This window comes from Schistocerca cancellata, chromosome 2 (genome assembly GCF_023864275.1).
Source record: "Schistocerca cancellata isolate TAMUIC-IGC-003103 chromosome 2, iqSchCanc2.1, whole genome shotgun sequence".
In the NCBI taxonomy this organism is placed as follows: Eukaryota; Metazoa; Arthropoda; class Insecta; order Orthoptera; family Acrididae; genus Schistocerca; species Schistocerca cancellata.
Genome location: NC_064627.1, coordinates 387610846 through 387629260, shown reverse-complemented (window position 1 = coordinate 387629260; position 18415 = coordinate 387610846). Strand labels below are relative to the sequence as shown.

The 18415-nt window shown below is 40.7% G+C and overlaps 1 protein-coding gene across 2 annotated transcripts in view; it reads right to left on the bottom strand.

The window, feature by feature from the left end:
* LOC126161801 (serine/threonine-protein kinase mTOR) overlaps positions 1–18415 on the bottom strand; it is a 276188-nt gene that overhangs the window by 188709 nt on the left and 69064 nt on the right. For both annotated transcript variants that reach the window (XM_049917889.1, XM_049917890.1), the window contains exons 11-14: positions 18124–18330; positions 10857–11062; positions 5601–5807; positions 5133–5353 (exon numbers count right to left, since the gene is read on the bottom strand). In XM_049917889.1, the coding sequence (XP_049773846.1) occupies positions 5133–5353; positions 5601–5807; positions 10857–11062; positions 18124–18330 (841 nt within the window). The remainder of the gene's footprint in view (positions 1–5132; positions 5354–5600; positions 5808–10856; positions 11063–18123; positions 18331–18415) is intronic.

Sequence of the window (18415 nt, the reverse complement as noted above, 5' to 3'; positions counted from 1 at the left end):
TGCACCGGTCCGCACTGTGACGTCAAGTCGCCTAACAGATCACAGGCTAGTAATTTCGAATTATTCTCTCGGACGTTTGTATATCCAGGATATAGCTTCTCAGAAATGGTTTTTAGTGGACACTGGTGCCAATGTGAGCGTCATTCCACGTTCAATGGTCACTTCTACAATCACGCATTCGCCTCACCAAATCAGAGCAGCCAACAATTCCTCATTAAAGGTTTATGATGTAACGCAACTTCGCATTTACTTCGACGATACACATAATTATGAATGGACATTTTCGGTAGTAGAAATCAATGAGCCAGTATTAGGATTGGACTTCTTAACTGCTCATAACTTTTCTTTGGACTTAATTACACCTGCCCTCTGCTCAATGGATTTAAACAAAAATTTTCAGCAAGATTTTCCCCATCCACGCCGACAGAATGCAGCTCGATACATACTGTCAACAAAACAAAGAGACAGTTTCTATTCTATCTGAGGAGGTCAAAGCTGCCGTAGTGAACTTAGTTACGCAACGCCTTGAAATCGACCAACTGTCCGAAGACAATGCAAAGCTACTTCAACGTTGTGATGTCCTGACTGATGAATTGCGCAGGTTTAGAGAGGAGATCAAGATTGAAAGTAATAACATGCACGAAACTACATGGGACCTGCATACCGCACTGCTGTTTATACGCAGCCACAGCAGCGCCTGCCACGACCCGGACAGTGAAGGCGGCAACCCGCCCAGCAACCCCCCACCCTCCGCTTCACCGTCCGCCTTTCATCAAAACACAGAGGCAACAGCTGTTACAGGGGATACAGGGGATGCCGCGCATGCGCGCTCAACGATTCCTTCGTGCAGTAACACCATAGTCAATGGAACCCCGCCGGCTGTCGCACAGCGCAGCTCCACGGACAACACTGCAGCTTTCACTGAACTACCGTTCAATGATAACGTATTTCAGGTTAGTTCCCTTTCATACTTACCACGCACCGACGATAACATCACTCCTTCCTAATCCCTCCATGTATTTCGGCCACACCTATTCACAAAGTCAAGGCCATTACTACGAGCGTCTGTCACAGGCTTAACACAAATTCTATAACATAGTGCCGCACAGGCCGCTTATCGTCTTGCTGGTTGGTTACGTAACCCATCTGGCTCAGCGTTGGCGGCGCGTCAGCGGGCACGCACACTCTAGAACACCCATTGTGCGCGTCCAGCATAAAGCTCCCGCTGGCCACTGCGAAAATTCTAAGTCCCTTATCTAAGGTCAAAGTCCTCACACAGTATATAAGCGAGTGCACTCCCACGCTACGCTCAGTCTGTGTCTTGCTGCTGCACAGGCAACTGCATTGAACGCCGCCAACATGCCGTACAGGAGATATCGACGTCGTCGTCGCACAACATATATAGAAAACATAATATAGAAAACATTGAACTTACTACAACATCAGGTGACAAGAAAAATCGTATTCCAGTCAAGAGTGTTGCAGCCCACGCTTTAGTCGATGGACCTTGTATATTTCTTGGATGTTCTCTTAATTTTAGCTTGGATATTAATGACACATTCTCACCCCTAACGCCTCAATGCAAAAAAAACTTACCGCTGCCAAAGAACGTATTAATGAACTTTTACGCTTGGGTATAGTCCGCCCCTCGGACAGTGCGTGGTCTTCCCCAACACATGTCGTTCCCAAAAAGGACAATTCCTTTCGACTCTGTGGAGACTATAGGCATTTGAATGCCAGAACAATACTTGATAACTACCCTGTCCCACACCTCCACGATTTTTCACAATCCATATTCGGTGCCAATTTTCTCTCTGTGTTAGACTGCAAAAAGGCATACCATCAGATTCCGATGCACCCAGAAGATATCCCCAAAACCACTATCATCACCCCATTTGGACTATATGAATATTTGTTTATGCCTTATGGATTGAAGAATCCCGCCCAGACCTGGTAAAGATTCATTGACACCATTCTATACGACCTTAATTTTTGCTATGCCTACCTAGACAACATTATTATTTTCTCCACAACTGCCGTGGAACACAAACAACACCTCCAACAGGTTTCTGATAGATTGGCATGACAAAGAGTTGAGATTAATCATGACAAATCCCAACTGGAGAAGCCAGAGGTTATTTTCCTGGGACATTTGGTCAATAATGAGGGCATTCGTCCCACCTCAGATAGAGTACAACAAATACTTGACCTTCCCCTCCCTCAAACCTATAAAGAGCTACGTAGATACCTTGGAATGGTAAATTTTTTTAGACTCCACATTCCACATGTGGCATCTCTTCAAGACCCTCTCACTGAGGCCTTAAAGGGAAAGAATACCACAGGTGACAGACATAGAATGGTATCAGACCATGCAGCGAGCCTTCGACTCGCTTAAGTACGCCTTGGTGAACGCTATTACCCTGTCTCACCCTCACCCTGACGCCTCCCTCACAATAACCACAGACGATAGCGATAATGCCTTTGGCACAGTTTTGCAACAGACCCTACCAACAGGTACTACACCCCTGCGTTTCTTTTCAAAAAAGCTCACCGAAACACAAAGAAAGTGGTCCGCATTTGATCATGAACTTTACGCCATTTATGAGGCCATAAAGTACTTTTGTACAGATATTGAAGCCCGACTTGTGACAGTTTACACAGATCACAAGCCCCTTGTCGAGGCTCTCCGCAAACCAGCATTAGATGTACTACCCAGAAGGTTTCGCCATATGGATTTGGTATTACAATATGTTTCAGACTTTCAATATATCAGGGGTAATGACAATGTTGCAGCAGACTACCTGTCACGCCTGTCCTCCCTGAAGACAGCTATTGATCCTCACCACTTACACGAGCTCCAGCTATCTGACCCAGAGATACAGCACCTTCTCTCTGACTCTGATAGTTCCTTACAAATTGCTCTACTTCCCTTCCCTAATGATGATTGATCTTTGTATTGTGACATTAAAACAGGTCATCCTCGTCCTATAGTACCTGAAGATCTTAGGGAAGACGTTTTTGACACAATCCATAATCTTGCTCACCCAAGCATTCGTGCGACTACGCGCCTAATTAGAGAGAGATACGTTTGGCCTAATGTAAAAAGAGATTGTAATCGGTGGGTGAGAGCATGCATACCTTGCCAGAGAGCCAAAATACACAAACATACTAACCCACCATTAGGCAAATTTACTGTGCCCTCAGGTATATTCCGTCATGTCCATTTGGACATCATCGGTCTGTTACCGATATCTAACAACTTCCGTTAGTTACTGACCATGATAGATCGTACCACATGTTGGGCCGAGGCTATCCCCATCACGGACATTACGGCCGACACTGTAGCTAACGCTTTTGTCCATCATTGGCTTTCTCGTTTTGGTTGCCCTACTTCACTTACCACAGACCAGGGGAGACAGTTTGAATCTAATCTGTTTAATCGCCTCTGTCAACTGTGTGGTATCAATAAATTCAGAACTACAGCCTATCACCCGCAATCCAACGGCCTAATAGAACAATGGCACCGTATCCTGAAGGTCACTGACATGTGTCATTCTTCCTCTTGGACTGAGGCACTCCCCTGGGTCCTTTTAGGTTTGAGGACGGTTTTCAAAGAAGACCTTAAAGTGTCAGTTGCTGAGATGGTATACGGAGAAAACCTCGCACTTCCGATGGATTTTCTTGATGATCCTCCTCTACTTCCTGAGGATCAACTTCCCGAGTTGGTACGACAGGTTCGACAGCATATCACCAAGTTGTGTTTTCCGCAACCTCGATCACATGCTACCCCTCCGGTTTTCATTCACCCACACCTCAGTTCTTGTAACTATGTGATGCTTAGAGAAGACACCGTGCGTCCACCCCTTGCTCCACCCTACACTGGTCCATACCGGGTCCTGTCATGTTCTGAAAATACTTATACGATCCTCTTTAAGAACAAACCATCTGTCGTGTCCATTGAACGCTTGAAACCAGCATGGATCCTTAACGACACTGACATACACAATAATGAATTTGTTTTGCAGGAAACTTCAGAGGCCTGTCCTCTCCCTTCTCCACAAGCTAATCAAACACCCTCTGCAAGTCAAGGCCACCCTCTACTATACTTCACGCCTCCGAGTGCCAGCAGTAATGAACTAGTGTTTCAAGTGAACTTGAGTGACTATGATGTGGACTCTATAAAAGTACAACTTGTGGACGCTTTTCTTTTTTTATTTGAAATTCAAAACAATTCTGTGCCATCTGACCAGAAAGACATTAGGATATTACAGTGATTCAATGTGGCTCCTGGTACTTCACAAAATGACATTTCAGCCTATGTAGTCTCCAATAATGTTTTATTTATAAGAGTAACCGCCCCTTCTCCTTCTTCTTCCCCGAATCCTCCTACCCCTATTGCTACCACCCGTGCTGGCCGCACCGTATGGCCACCTCTCAGACTTCAAGATTACATCATGCCTTAAATGTTTACCTTCCCTTATCACTTATTCCTCATCACTCCTCCTATGCGCTCCACGCTCCTCGGTGCTCGGTGGTGGGGGGGGGGGGGGGGGGTGCACTGTGGCAGAACTGCCAGAAAATATTAATATCTTTGCTTTCTTGTACTTCATTTTACTTACTTTGGTTGTTGACTAGTTGGTGTGAGACATCCGTCATGACTGTTACCGTGATTGTCGAAAACTATTTCTTTGTGTTTTGATTGATCTTGTGCCAATAAAAATATTACATAGTGAAAGGAAAGGGTGTTTTCTGTGTTATAACACACGCCATAATCATATAGATTCTTAAAAAACAAAAACGTGTAATAAATTGTACAAGAACTAATTTGCCATTAACATTTTGAAGTGTCACATTTGTCCTAATTACATGAATTTTAAGTATCTTTTCTTTACTTTATTGAATTTTTTTGCTAATCATGAATAAAATCTCTACATAAACTTTGAACTTTTGCAAATTACAGTAATTTTTACAGATAAAAGTAAATTGTATACAGCAGGCGAAGTACATGCAACTACCAACAAAAGCTGAATCAAGTGAAGTAACTTACAGGAAACGACACTGCAAACACAGTAGCATATGCGGTTTCATATGTTGTTTAAAGTTAAATGGTGTTCTTTTATGATGTTGCTTACCGTATGACAGTCTGCTGCTCAGTTTTCAGGAAAGATATAAGCGTATCCAGGAGTGTAGGGTATTGCTCATAAGGTTTTACAACATGTCCTGTGGCACCTACAAGTTGGCCTAGAGCCCAGAGAGCAACACATCGCTTCTCTGGGGAACTTGCATCTCCTAGCATTTCAAGTAAGATAGAAAGCAGCTCTGGCATCCACTGCTGCATTTCATTTCCATTAACCTTTAAAGTAGCAATAACAACAAGTAATAATAATTAGCATAATACAGTGTTGTCATAATATAACAACATTTATTATTATTTATCAATTGTCTGATGCAGTGTAAGTACTTAGCTGTTATAAGGTCCAAGCATTCTAACTGAAATAACACATCTTTGGTAAATAAGAGCTGTTCCAAATATTTACAAACTCATGCAGTAATTTAAACAAAGATATTTGAAATTGCAATAAAATATCTAATACTCATACCTCTGCAAGATTTCCTATAGCTGTGAGAACGCTTATGACAACTCCTGGATTTGGTTCTAGATCTCGTAGCTTGGGAACTAAGACCTTAAGAATGGGGTCCATATAGTGCCGAATGAGACGAGGGGCATGCACAACCAAGTTGTCCAACATTCTGGATGCCTGTTCCTTATTTCGTCCCATACCACTGTGTTCTAGCTCTGTCAGTAACTGAAAAAAAAAGGATTAAATAGACACGACAAACAGTTATTAATACATGATAAAAGACACACACATTCTTTTCAATGTCGTTAACATTAATTTTAAATAATAATTAAATTCTTCATTTTGTTAAGCCAAAAAAAAAAGCCCATCTCCACAGCTTTCAGTAGTGGTCATCCCATTTCACACTTTGTATGCACTCTAGTATTCAGACCAACCTTCTGGTTGCTGCTGATTTTGTGTGTTTAGATGCAGTACAACAAATTGATTATGACAATAGAAGACAATTTACATGTTGAATGCTAATCATTAAAACAATAAAGAAATTGATCTAAGACTCCATTTTACTGATTTGACAGCAACAGATAATACACTTTCATCTTCCTAGAATCACCATGAACTACAAGCCCACTGCACAGTGAAGTGTCAGATATCTGAGGACAAGATGGTTTCCACAACAGGCTATGCAACCTACTCCATGAATTGGAGCAGGAGAAGGAAGAGGAGGAGGAAGTGGAGGAGGAGAATACTACACTCTGATCTTAGGCAAAAGAGATGTCAGAACCATTGATGTGGCATATGCACCACACCCCATGTTTCAACACCTCAATTTGTCTACAAACTCAGAAATCTAGTAATGCTACATGGACCGACACCTATCTCCCTTCGAAAAGTGCAGTCAATACACGTACAACACTAATTCAGTTACTGGTAGAAATGAGATAAGAGTAAGTACCCATGACCTATCCACAGCATTCCCTAAGCTGGAGTGATCTAGTGAAGCCCGTTAGTTCACCACCTAACAATCTTTTCCATTGAGTTCTCTTACATAAAAAAACATAGGCTGTACTGGATCAGTATGCTGTCAAAAATTTCTCAAAATTACAAAAATTGAGTAAATCAGGTTGACGGCCACAAAATATTACTCCCTAGTTCAAAATGCAAATTCATTTCTGCAGCTGAAATTTTTCTTACGTCCTCAAATACCTGCCCCATACCCCACTCTAATACCTGCTATACCTGTCCTATTGTCAATATATCCTACTCCATTAGAGGAAGCAGCACTTAGAAAAACAAACATATCACATACCTCAATGTTACTACAACCAGTACATAGCTTTCTATGTGAGCAAAGGCATGTATCAAAAAGAACAGCCATCCCAAACATCGAATTGCGACTACTACAAGCTATAACACGTAACTACAAAAGAATATTACTCAGTATGTCTGGGGGCCTTGTTCAACTTGCTGAAGAGGCTATTCCAGCAGCCACTGAGGGAAAAAGGTGTAATCAACTGCAGATTGTGGCCCATGTTGGAACAAATGATACCTGTCAGCTGTGTTCCGAGGTCATACTTTGGTCACTCCAGAGAGTGGCAGAGAAGACTGAGAAGGCCAAACTAGCACATGGAGTTTCAACGAGGCTCACAATTTGCAGCATTGTCCCCAGAAATGATTGTGGCCCTTTGGTTCAGAGTCGAGTGGAAGGATTTAACCAGAGGCTACAAAGGTTCTGTGACAAGTTAGGCACTGACTTCCTGGACTTGCACCATATGGCTGAGAACTGTAGGGGCCCCTAAATGGGTCAGGTGTGCACTACACATCAGAGGCTGCTACTCAAGTAGCTGACTGTGTAGGATGCACACAAGGGTTTTTTAGATTAGGCAAATCTCCATCCGATCCAGATACCTGTAGGAAACCCAAGTGTATCAGTGTAAGATCAAATGAAATGCCTCTCACAGGTGAGAGTATCAAAATCCTAATAGTATAGTGCCACAGTTTGAAGAACCCATGAAAAGCAATGAAGCTTACATAATACTAGGTACAGAAAGCTGGTTGAAACCTGAAGTTTATAGCAGTGAGATTTGCAGAAAATTTAAACTTATATCAAGAAGGTAGGCAAATGGGAAATGAATGTGGTGTATTTGTCTCAGTAGACAAGAACTTCAAATCCATCGAGATAGAAATTTGAAGCTGCATGTGAGATTGTTCACAAAAGAGTCAGTATCAGGAGTGGGCATAAAATGATAATTGGATCCTCCTATAATCCAACTGACTCATCTCCTGATGTAACCAAAAACTTTAGAGTAAACCTAAGTTCACTTGTAAGTAAGTTCCCCAATCAAACTGTAATCATAGGCGGAGGCTTTAATCGTCCGACAGTTAACTGTAAAAATTAAAGTTTTGTTAGTTGTGGGCATGATAAGACATCCTGTGAAACTTTACTAAATGAATCCTCTGAAAACTACCTAGAACAGATAGTTTGGATCACCACTCATGATGGAAATATATTGGATCTAATGGTAACAAATAGACCTGACCTCTTTGAGGAGTCCACATTAAAACTGATATAAGTGACCATAATGCACTTATGGCAACAATGATTACCAAAGTAAAAAGGACAACTAAAACAAGCACAAAGATATATTCAGTAGATAAGAAATCAGTAGTGTCATATCTCAATGAGAAACTTGAAGCTTTCGGCACAGAGCAGGAGCATGTAGAGGAACTATAGTTCAAGTTTGAAAGCGAAGACTGAGAAGACCAGACTTGTGCACGGAGTTTCAATGAAGCTCACAATTTGCAGCATTGTCCCCAGTATTGATTGTGGCCCTTTGGTTCTGAGTTGAGTGGAAGAACTGAACCAGAGGCTACGAAGGTTCTGTGACAAGCTAGGCAGTGACTTCCTGGACTTGTGCCATATGGCTGAGAACTGTAGGGCCCCCTTAATGGGTCAGTTGTGCACAACACATCAGAGGCTACTACTCAGGTAGCTGACTGTGGGATGCACAGGACAGACATGTGCCCGTGCGCAGTTTTCACAAAATCGATTGGTAATCAGGAGCTCATATTGTAAGCCAATCAACAGGTTGTAATAATACTTAGGAAGAGTTCTCTTTTTATGCAAACATACACCTTTTTAAATGGAACAGTGTCTATTGACACTAACAAAGTAAAAGTAGGGTAAATTAGAATGTCAGTGGCGTCTGTTGCAGGATTCTAGTGTGAGTCATTTACGAGATATCGTACTTTCAAAAGTTTCCATACCGACACTTACTTGTCCCCTTCAACCTGTGTAGTTGGTGGGTACAATGTTGTTATGTTTCCTTACAATGTAGTTGTGTGTTCCTCGAGTGCACTGTTAGTGTGTGACAGTCCAAGCAGTAGGTTGTGGTGGACGATGGGATTTAACAAGCTCAACCATCTCGGCAATTATTTATCAAACTCTTCAACCAGTTATGTGAAAGTGGTAGTGTAACACATAGACAATGAACAGAAGGAAAGAAGTGATGACAGAGGAGGGGGGAAATTCATATTCTTGCTGCTGTTGAAGTTGACACACGTGTTAGCTCCCACACAATCGCACAAGGAAATGGCACAAGTCACGCAAGTGACCTACAAAATCTCCATCGACATAGGTTCCATCCCTATTACATCTTCCTCCATCAAGAGATGCATGGGAACAATTATGAGAATTGTGTTAACTTCTGTGCATGGGCATTAAGGCAGGACATGTCAGATATATCGTGTGTCTTGTTTAGTGATGAAGCCACATTTAGCAATCATCGCCAGACAAATCGCTGAACATGGACTACTGGTCTGTTGACAATCCCCCTTGGCTTCAACAGCTGGAACATCAGTGTCTATGGAGTGTAAACGTACATGTGTGTGTGTGTGTGTGTGTCTGTGTGTGTCTGTGTGTGTGTGTGTGTGTGTGTGTGTGTGTGTGTGTGTGTCTGTGTCTGTGTCTGTTTGTGTTCGCACACGCGATTTGTAGACACTCAACAGCAAGGTTATCAGTGAGCGAGTGTAAACTTGTGGGGTGGGCCAGTGGACCATCAGCTCATAGGTCTGTTTCTCAGATACGGAACACTGAACACGCACAAGTATCACAGCCTCCTGACATACTATTTTCCATGGATGCTAGAAGAGGTTCCTCAACAGACTAGGAGGAACCCGTGGTACCAACATGATGGCTGTCCTGCCCACAGTGCATGAAGTACTACAGCATGTCTTCACGAATTTTTTCCAAATTGTTACTTTGCATGCAGCGTCTACAAGGACATACCAACCCAATGGTATGCAATGATGCCTAATCGGACATCTTTGCTGAAATATAGCACATGTGCAGCAGTCATTTCACACCAGACTGGAAGCATATTATCACTGCCGGTGATCATTTTGAACACAGCCTGTGGTGGTCAACTGTCTCATAACTGACCAGAATCCATGTAATTAGTGTACGCACTTGTGTTGTTCTTTAGTGTGTACTACTACATATATTGTACAAATGTCAGTGTGGGAACTTTCCAAAATACAATATCTTGTAAATAGCTCACACTAGAATCCTGCAATAAACACCACTGACATTCTAATTTACCCTACTTTTAGTCTGTGAATGTCAATAGGCATTGTTCTATTTAAAAATGTGTATGTTTGCATAAAAAATATACTTTCTAAGTATTATTACAATCTGTTGTATGGCTAACAATACGAGCCCCTGACTACCAATCCATTTTGTGAAAACCACACATGAATAGCACTTTGCATTTCCACAATACTTGTGGTGCAAGTTTAAGGCGATTCACCATGTACTTGCTTAACCTTTCCTGGAATACATAACCTTAATATTCATTTCATTATGAGTAGCTAAAGATCAATAGCACTTGCATCTACAGTATGGAGATGGCAGCTATTAAATGCTATGTTCTTTTGTTGCATCCTGTGTACATCCTGTCTTCAATGTAATACTTATATTTAGCTGGGCTGATTACAGCAGCTTCTGTAATTTTTTTATCTGTCTTTGAGAATTACAAGCATAATTTGTGATATTGTATCCTGGCAAACAGACATAATTTAAGAAAGAACATCTACTGCACAACAGGTAGTAGCAGGAGTTCTATAGTTAAACCAGCTTTGTGTTGTTAAGTGCTTGCAGGCTACAAAGTCATGCCTCATTTCTTTACTACCATCAACAGAGAAAAAATTATACTTCCTTGATGGACAGTATTAATGAAAAACATAGATGAACATTATAAATCAATTTTCTGTGTATACCTGTATCAATGTCTTTCGAAGAGAAGGCATTACATATGCAGGATTCATCGAACTAAGGCGGCCAATGGTACAAATCGCACGCTCTCTTATTTCAAATACTTCATCATTCATTGCAACAAAGAGAGCACTTAAATTTTCTGCTTGAGCTAGGTGGCTGTCGAAGCTGTGGTCGAGAGAATCAAGGACACAGTACCTTACATCTGCATCTGAAAGGGAATATTTGTATTATTAAAAAGAAATACAAACTAATATATGGCAATACCACAGGCAATTTTGTTTCTGTCAGAAACAACACAACTACTAGAACACAGATTTTTTTCATTGAAGCAGTTAAGCAAGTACACAAATTGAGGAAATAGTATAAACACTTGAAAATGCTTAACATACACTCTGAAGATGACTGATCACTATTCATTCAAGAACACACAACACTGAACATTGAATAGCTAACAATAAATATAACACTTCAGTTATTAATCTACTGATTCACCATGAAGACAAGTACAATGTAACATTACAGTTAATTTAGACTGTTTTCACAGGGCCTCTTGAACAATGATCAAAGGTTCAGTAGGAGGGAATGTTTAAGAGTAAAATATTTTATCATTGTTGAGGTACAGATCACTTGTTCAGCTGGAGATGTACAGAGTGATTATAACGATTCAATAAGCTTCTTCACATCACAGAATATAACAGCCAGAAGCCAACAACGATTAAAAAAAAAAAAAAAAAGTAAATAAATCTACTACCTCAACAACACAAGTACTTGTGGAATATCTACTGCAAACACTTGACAGAGAGGTATCTATAATTGGAGTATTCTATGATATATAAAAATTTTTCAACCTAGTTAATTACAACATTTTCCTCGAAAAACTGAAATTCTATGGGTGAGAGGCAATTGATTTAATTTTATAAAATGCTACTTAATAAAAAGATAACAAAAAGTGGAAATAAGAGATGAGGAGAGAGGTAACTACTACTCAGACATGGGGATGACCCAGAATGGCATGTCACAGGGAAGAGTCCTATGGCCACTGCTGTTCTTGATATATAGGGTGATTATAATTAAAGTTAAACTTTGAAAACACTGTAGAAATAACACCACTGGTCAGAATGATGTCAAATTGCAACAGAATGTTATCAGAGAAGGGGGAAAATGTATGGCAAAATAAAAAGAAAAATAGCATGAAAAGTGATCAATAGATGGCGCTGTATGTGTCAGAATAAGTAAATGAAAACACTTGTCATGTGCATGACCCACTGAAGTTAGTATAAACATGCTGGGTACATGGCTTTTCCTCCTTTCGCATCTAGGACATTCAACATGACTGTCTCAACTCAGGATCATGCTCTGCTTGTAAAGCTGTATTACAAGAATGATGCTTGTACGCACGTCACTCTGCAGAAGTTCTGGACACTGAAGGATTTGAAAAAAGGCGTTGGTCTGATGGCTGCCATGGGTCTGGAGAAAATGATTCTAAAATTTAAAAGACCAGTTCTTTTGGTGTGCAACCTGGTAGAGGGAGGAAACGAATTGATTCAACATCAGTGGTCACAGCAATGCAGGAGGAGACAAGTGGTGGTGTGCAAACATGTAGTGCATGGAGAAATGCCAGAACATTGGACATACCCATGAGCAGGGTGCGTAAAATCCTACGAAACATCCTTGTTTGCTATCCATTCAAAATTACCCGTGTGCAAGAGCTGCTTCTGTTGACCTGCCAGCAAGAGAGTCCTTCGCTTTAGAATTTATTGCTCACAAGGAAGTGGACAATGATTGGCCATGGAAGATTTTGTGGACAGACGAAGCCCACTTCCATCTAACAGGACATGTCAATACACATCATCATCATTCATCATCATCATCATTTAAGACTGATTATGCCTTTCAGCGTTCAGTCTGGAGCATAGCCCCCCTTATACAGTTCCTCCATGATCCCCTATTCAGTGCCAACTTTGGTGCCTCTTCTGATGTTAAACCTATTACTTCAAAATCATTCTTAACCAAATCCAGGTATCTTCTCCGCGGTCTGCCCCGACTCCTCCTACCCTCTACTGCTGAATCCATGAGTCTCTTGGGTAACCTTGCTTCTCCCATGCGTGTAACATGACCTCACCATCTAAGCCTGTTCGCCCTGACTGCTACAACTATAGAGTTCATTCCCAGTTTTTCTTTGATTTCCTCATTGTGGACACCCTCCTGCCATTGTTCCCATCTACTAGTACCTGCAATCATCCTAGCTACTTTCATATCCGTAACCTCAACCTTGTTGATAAGGTAGCCTGAATCCACCCAGCTTTCGCTCCCATACAACAAAGTTGGTCGAAAGATTGAATGGTGCACAGATAACTTAGTTTTGGTACTGACTTCCTTCTTGCAGAAGAGAGTAGATCGTAGCTGAGCGCTCACTGCATTAGCTTTGCTACACCTCGCTTCCGGTTATTTCACTATGTTGCCATCCTGTGAGAATATGCATCCTAAGTACTTGAAACCGTCCACCTGTTCTAACTTTGTTCCTCCTATTTGGCACTCAATCCGTTTATATTTCTTTCCCACTGACATTACTTTCGTTTTGGAGATGCTAATCTTCATACCATAGTCCTTACATTTCAGATCTAGCTCTGAAATATTACTTTGCAAACTTTCAATCTAATCTGCCATCGCAACTAAGTCATCTGCATATGCAAGACTGCTTATTTTGTGTTCACATATCTTAATCTCACTCAGCCAGTCTATTGTTTTCAACATATGATCAATAAATAATATGAACAACAGTGGAGACAGGTTGCAGCCTTGTCTTACCCCTGAAACTACTCTGAACCATGAACTCAATTTACCGTCAACTCTAACTGCTGCCTGACTATCCATGTAAAGACCTTTAATTGCTTGCAAAAGTTTGCCTCCTATTCCATAATCTTGTAGAACAGACAATAACTTCCTCCTAGGGAGCCGGTCATATGCCTTTTCTAGATCTATAAAGCATAGATACAATTCCCTGTTCCACTCATAACACTTCTCCATTATTTGCCGTAAGCTAAAGATCTGGTCCTGACAACCTCTAAGAGGCCTAAACCCACACTGATTTTCATCCAATTGGTCCTCAACTAATACTTGCACTTTCCTTTCAACAATACCTGAGAAGATTTTACCCACAACGCTGATTAAAGAGATACCTCTGCAGTTGTTACAATCTTTTCTGTTTCCATGTTTAAAGATTGGTGTGATTACTGCTTTTGTCCAGTCTGATGGAACCTGTCCCGACTCCCAGGCCATTTCAATTATCCTGTGTAGCCATTTAAGACCTGACATTCCACTGTATTTGATGAGTTCCGACTTAATTTCATCCACCCCAGCCGCTTTATTGCACTGCAATCTGTTGACCATTTTTTCCACTTCCTCAAATGTTATCCTATTTCCATCATCATTCCTATTCCATTCTACCTCGAAATCTGAAACATTACTGATCGCATTTTCACCTACATTGAGCAACTCTTCTAAATATTCCCTCCATCTGCCCAAGGCATCCACAGGATTCACCAGCAGTTTTCCTGACCTGTCCAAAATACTTGTCATTTCGTTCTTACCTCCCTTTCAAAGACTGATAATTACACTCCAGAATGGTTTTCCAGCAGCTTGACCCATAGTCTCCAACCTGTTTCCAAAGTCTTCCCACGATTTCTTCTTGGATGCTGCAATTATCTGTTTGGCTTTGTTTCTTTCTTCAACATAACTTTCTCTGTCTACCTGGGTTCTGGTATGTAGCCATTTTTGATACGCCTTCCTTTTTCCTTTTACAGGCTGCCTTGACTGTATCATTCCACCAAGCTGTTTGCTTCATCCTACATTTACACACTACTGTTCCAAGACATTCTTTAGCCACTTCTAGTACTGTGTCCCTGTACCTTGTCCATTCCTTTTCCAATGACTGTAATTGACTACATTCAACTAACTGGTACCTTTCTGAGATCGCTGTTATGTGCTTGTGCCTGATTTCCTTATCCTGAAGTTTCTCCACTCTTATCCTCCTACATATAGACCTGACCTCCTGCACTTTCGGCCTCACAATCCCAATTTCACTGCAGATTAAATAATAATCAGTGTCATCAAAGAATCCCCTGAATACACGTGTGTCCCTCACAGCCTTCCTGAATTCCTGATCTGTTATTATAAAGTCAATGACAGATCTGGTTCCCCTGCCTTCCCAAGTATACCGGTGAATGTTCTTATGTTTAAAAAAGGAGTTTGTGATTACTAAGCCCATACTGGCACAGAAATCCAAGAGTTGTTTCCCGTTCCTGTTGGCCTCCATATCCGCTCCAAATTTACCCATAACCTTTTCATACCCTTCTGTTCGATTTCCAATCATGGCGTTAAAATCACCCATGAGCAGAACACTGTCCTTGTCCTTTACTCTAACAACTACATCACTGAGTGCCTCATAAGAACTATCCATCTTATCTTGATCTGTCCCTTCACAATGTGAATACACAGAATTGTCGAATTTGGGCAATGGAAAGTCCACATGCAAATCAACCAGTATCACTTCATCCTGAAAAGGTCACTGTGTGGTGCGGGTTTACGGCATCATTTAACATAGGGCCACATTTTTTTGAAGAGACACATGTGCTTCCAGTCCTGTTACCTTTACCATCACCGGTAAGAACTATGAGTGTCTTTTGCACAACAATGTCATTCCAGCTCTCCAACAGCGTGGATGTGATCATTTTTATGCAAGATGGTGCACCTCCGCACATTGCTCATCCTGTTAAGCAGCTGCTGAAAGCCATTTCCAAAATGCTAGAATTATCAGCCGCCATTTCCGTACAGCCTGGCTGTCCTGATCACCTGATCTTAACCCGTGAGACTTTTGGCTGTGGGGCTATCTGAAAGATGTTGTGTTCAGTGTTCCGATTGCACACTTAGTTACATTGAAGGTATGCATTACACAACACATTCTGAATGTGACCCCAGAAACACTTCGATCAGTTGTGGAACATGCTGTTTCTCAATTACAACTAGTTGCAGAAAACATTGGACAGCATGCTGAACATGTTTTGTGCCAGTCACACAGAAATTAATAATCCGATTTGATTTTGACTTATGCTTTTTGTGCAGTTTTTGGACTCAGGACAATTAAAAACTAATGTGATCGATGCTTTTTATGCGGTTTTTGGCCTCAGGACAATTAAAAACCAATTTTTCCCGTCCAATGTGATATGACTTTGCCATGGAGAATGGGCTTATGTAACTAAAAGTACACCCATGTACAATGGGTAGTACAGTTTGTTTAACATCAAACGTACACATGCCTTAGGCATTGTTATATGATTCATTTGCAATTTGTAGACGATCACTATTAAATTTTGATGTTTAAAGTGCCACCCATTCATATTTTGCAACTATTTATTTTTCTTCTGCCTTAAGTTTTCACCCTTCTACGATAATACTCCGTTACAATTTGATGTCATTCTGACCAGTGACATTATTTCTACAGCAGTGTGAAAGTTTAACTTTAATTATAATCACCCTGTACAGGAGAAATAAACAACTATGACCCATTAATAGAACTGTACTGGACTTTGTCTATGATGGCTTCAAAAGCTCATGCAAAGGAAAGATGGAATATGCTACTGTGATCAAGAGGGAAAAGAGGCATAGATCACAGCAGACGTGCAGAGGGTAATTATGTCATAGAATACTAGGCCAAGAGAAGGAAATGCAAAAAGAATCACTGAGGAAGACGAAAGTTCCAGGCAACGGGATGAGAAATAAGAATGGACATAGGAAAGTTGCAGTGTCACATGAAGAGAAGTATAATTAATGCACGAAAAAACACAGTGGAACTATAGACAGGATGAAACAAAGCAATCTGGAAGAAAAAGAAAAGGGAACAAAAACAGAGATCTCTTTTTCTTGTTGAGGGGAGAGGAGACTTTTTTGTGTGAGGGAAGAGGAGAGAAAAGGGTGGGGGGCAGAGAATACCACACAGCAAAATTAAAGGGAGAAATGAGTGTTTTAAATGATTCTGATTACTAATTTGAGGGTATGCACCACAAAGATATTCTAGAGTGAAGTCTAATTACATCACCACAGAGCAATAAATATTTACCACACATTCTCTCTTCACTAATGTGCAACTTGACTATGGTCTGTAGTTTCACACAAGAGCAGAAATAGGATTACAAACATGCTAACCTCCACATGATATGAGAAGCAGACAGGCCATGAAAAGCAAGTTTCATCACTGACATTCTTTGCATATTTTGCAATTAGTTCTGGGCTATTAATCCACATTTATAGGCACAAAATACATAAGTTTATATTTTATAATGTGTTGAACACTACATCAGCAGAACTGACAACTCAACTGTCAAAGACTCTAATATTATGAGGAACCATAGTTTTAGTCAAATCAAGGCATTACTGTGTTATGATGTCTAGAAAGAACAGTTTGATTACAAATTTAGTAAAGTTAAAATAAGACAAAACCATGATGATATTACTGAATAAATCAAATAATAAAAGTTTATTAGATAAACAAGTTCCAGGACTCTCATCCAATTACACTGGAGATAACTGACAATATTCCTCTAGCAAACAGTGTACAGATATACACAGCAGTTAGAGAGACATACATGCAGTGGATAGCACAGCTGGTTGAAGTGTTGCCATAAGAGGTAAGTGTGTGGGTGGATTCAAATCCCATTGCAGTAAACAGGTTTAATCTGCTGGGAAATTCACAAAAGTGAACATTCTACTGCAGGGCAAAAGGCTGATACACAAGGTATGGGCCTGAACGAAGCTCTGAGGTGGGTCTTGAGTTATGCCTCGATTGCTTAATTATTAAGAGCATTGCCTAAAAACAGCAAAGGTCCTGGACTGAATTCCAGTTCAGCACAAAGTTTCAACAAGTAGCCCTGTTTCAAATGAAGCAGGGTGTTTGTATAAAATACTGGGGAAATCAGTATTGAACCAAAAGGTTATCTAATGATATACCCTGCAGAAGTAGATGAAATATTAATTCATACCATTGACATAGGCTGCTGCATTAGAATTGACTGTCTGTAACTGCAAAGAATCTGTCGGGTAATAATCATGGTAGAAATAATAAAATTCATGGACAAAACACATAGAGAATTCTCAACATTGACTTTAGACCTGTAGTTATGTAGTAAGAAGCCGTTGTATTACATTTCCCAAATTTTTGTGGGTAAATTATGCTCTATAAAACTGAACAGCACAGAGACAAAGTACAGTACCAACCTGTGTCAGTTATCCCAACAACAAGCAATTTTGAAAGAACTGCTGAGACAGTCGCAGTGACAGTTTCTGAATGCTTGCTTGAAGCTCCCTGTAATGCAAGGTGTAATAGGCGACTACAAGTTCGTACAGCTTCCAATCTCACTTCCTGTTCATTTCGTGACAGAAAATGGTCAGCACACTGTCTCACAAAATGCAGCAGTGAATGTCCTGTAAAACACATATATTATCTGTTTACATGCATATTATGAATGAGATGAAGACAATAATCTAGAGTTTATATTTCACCAAATCA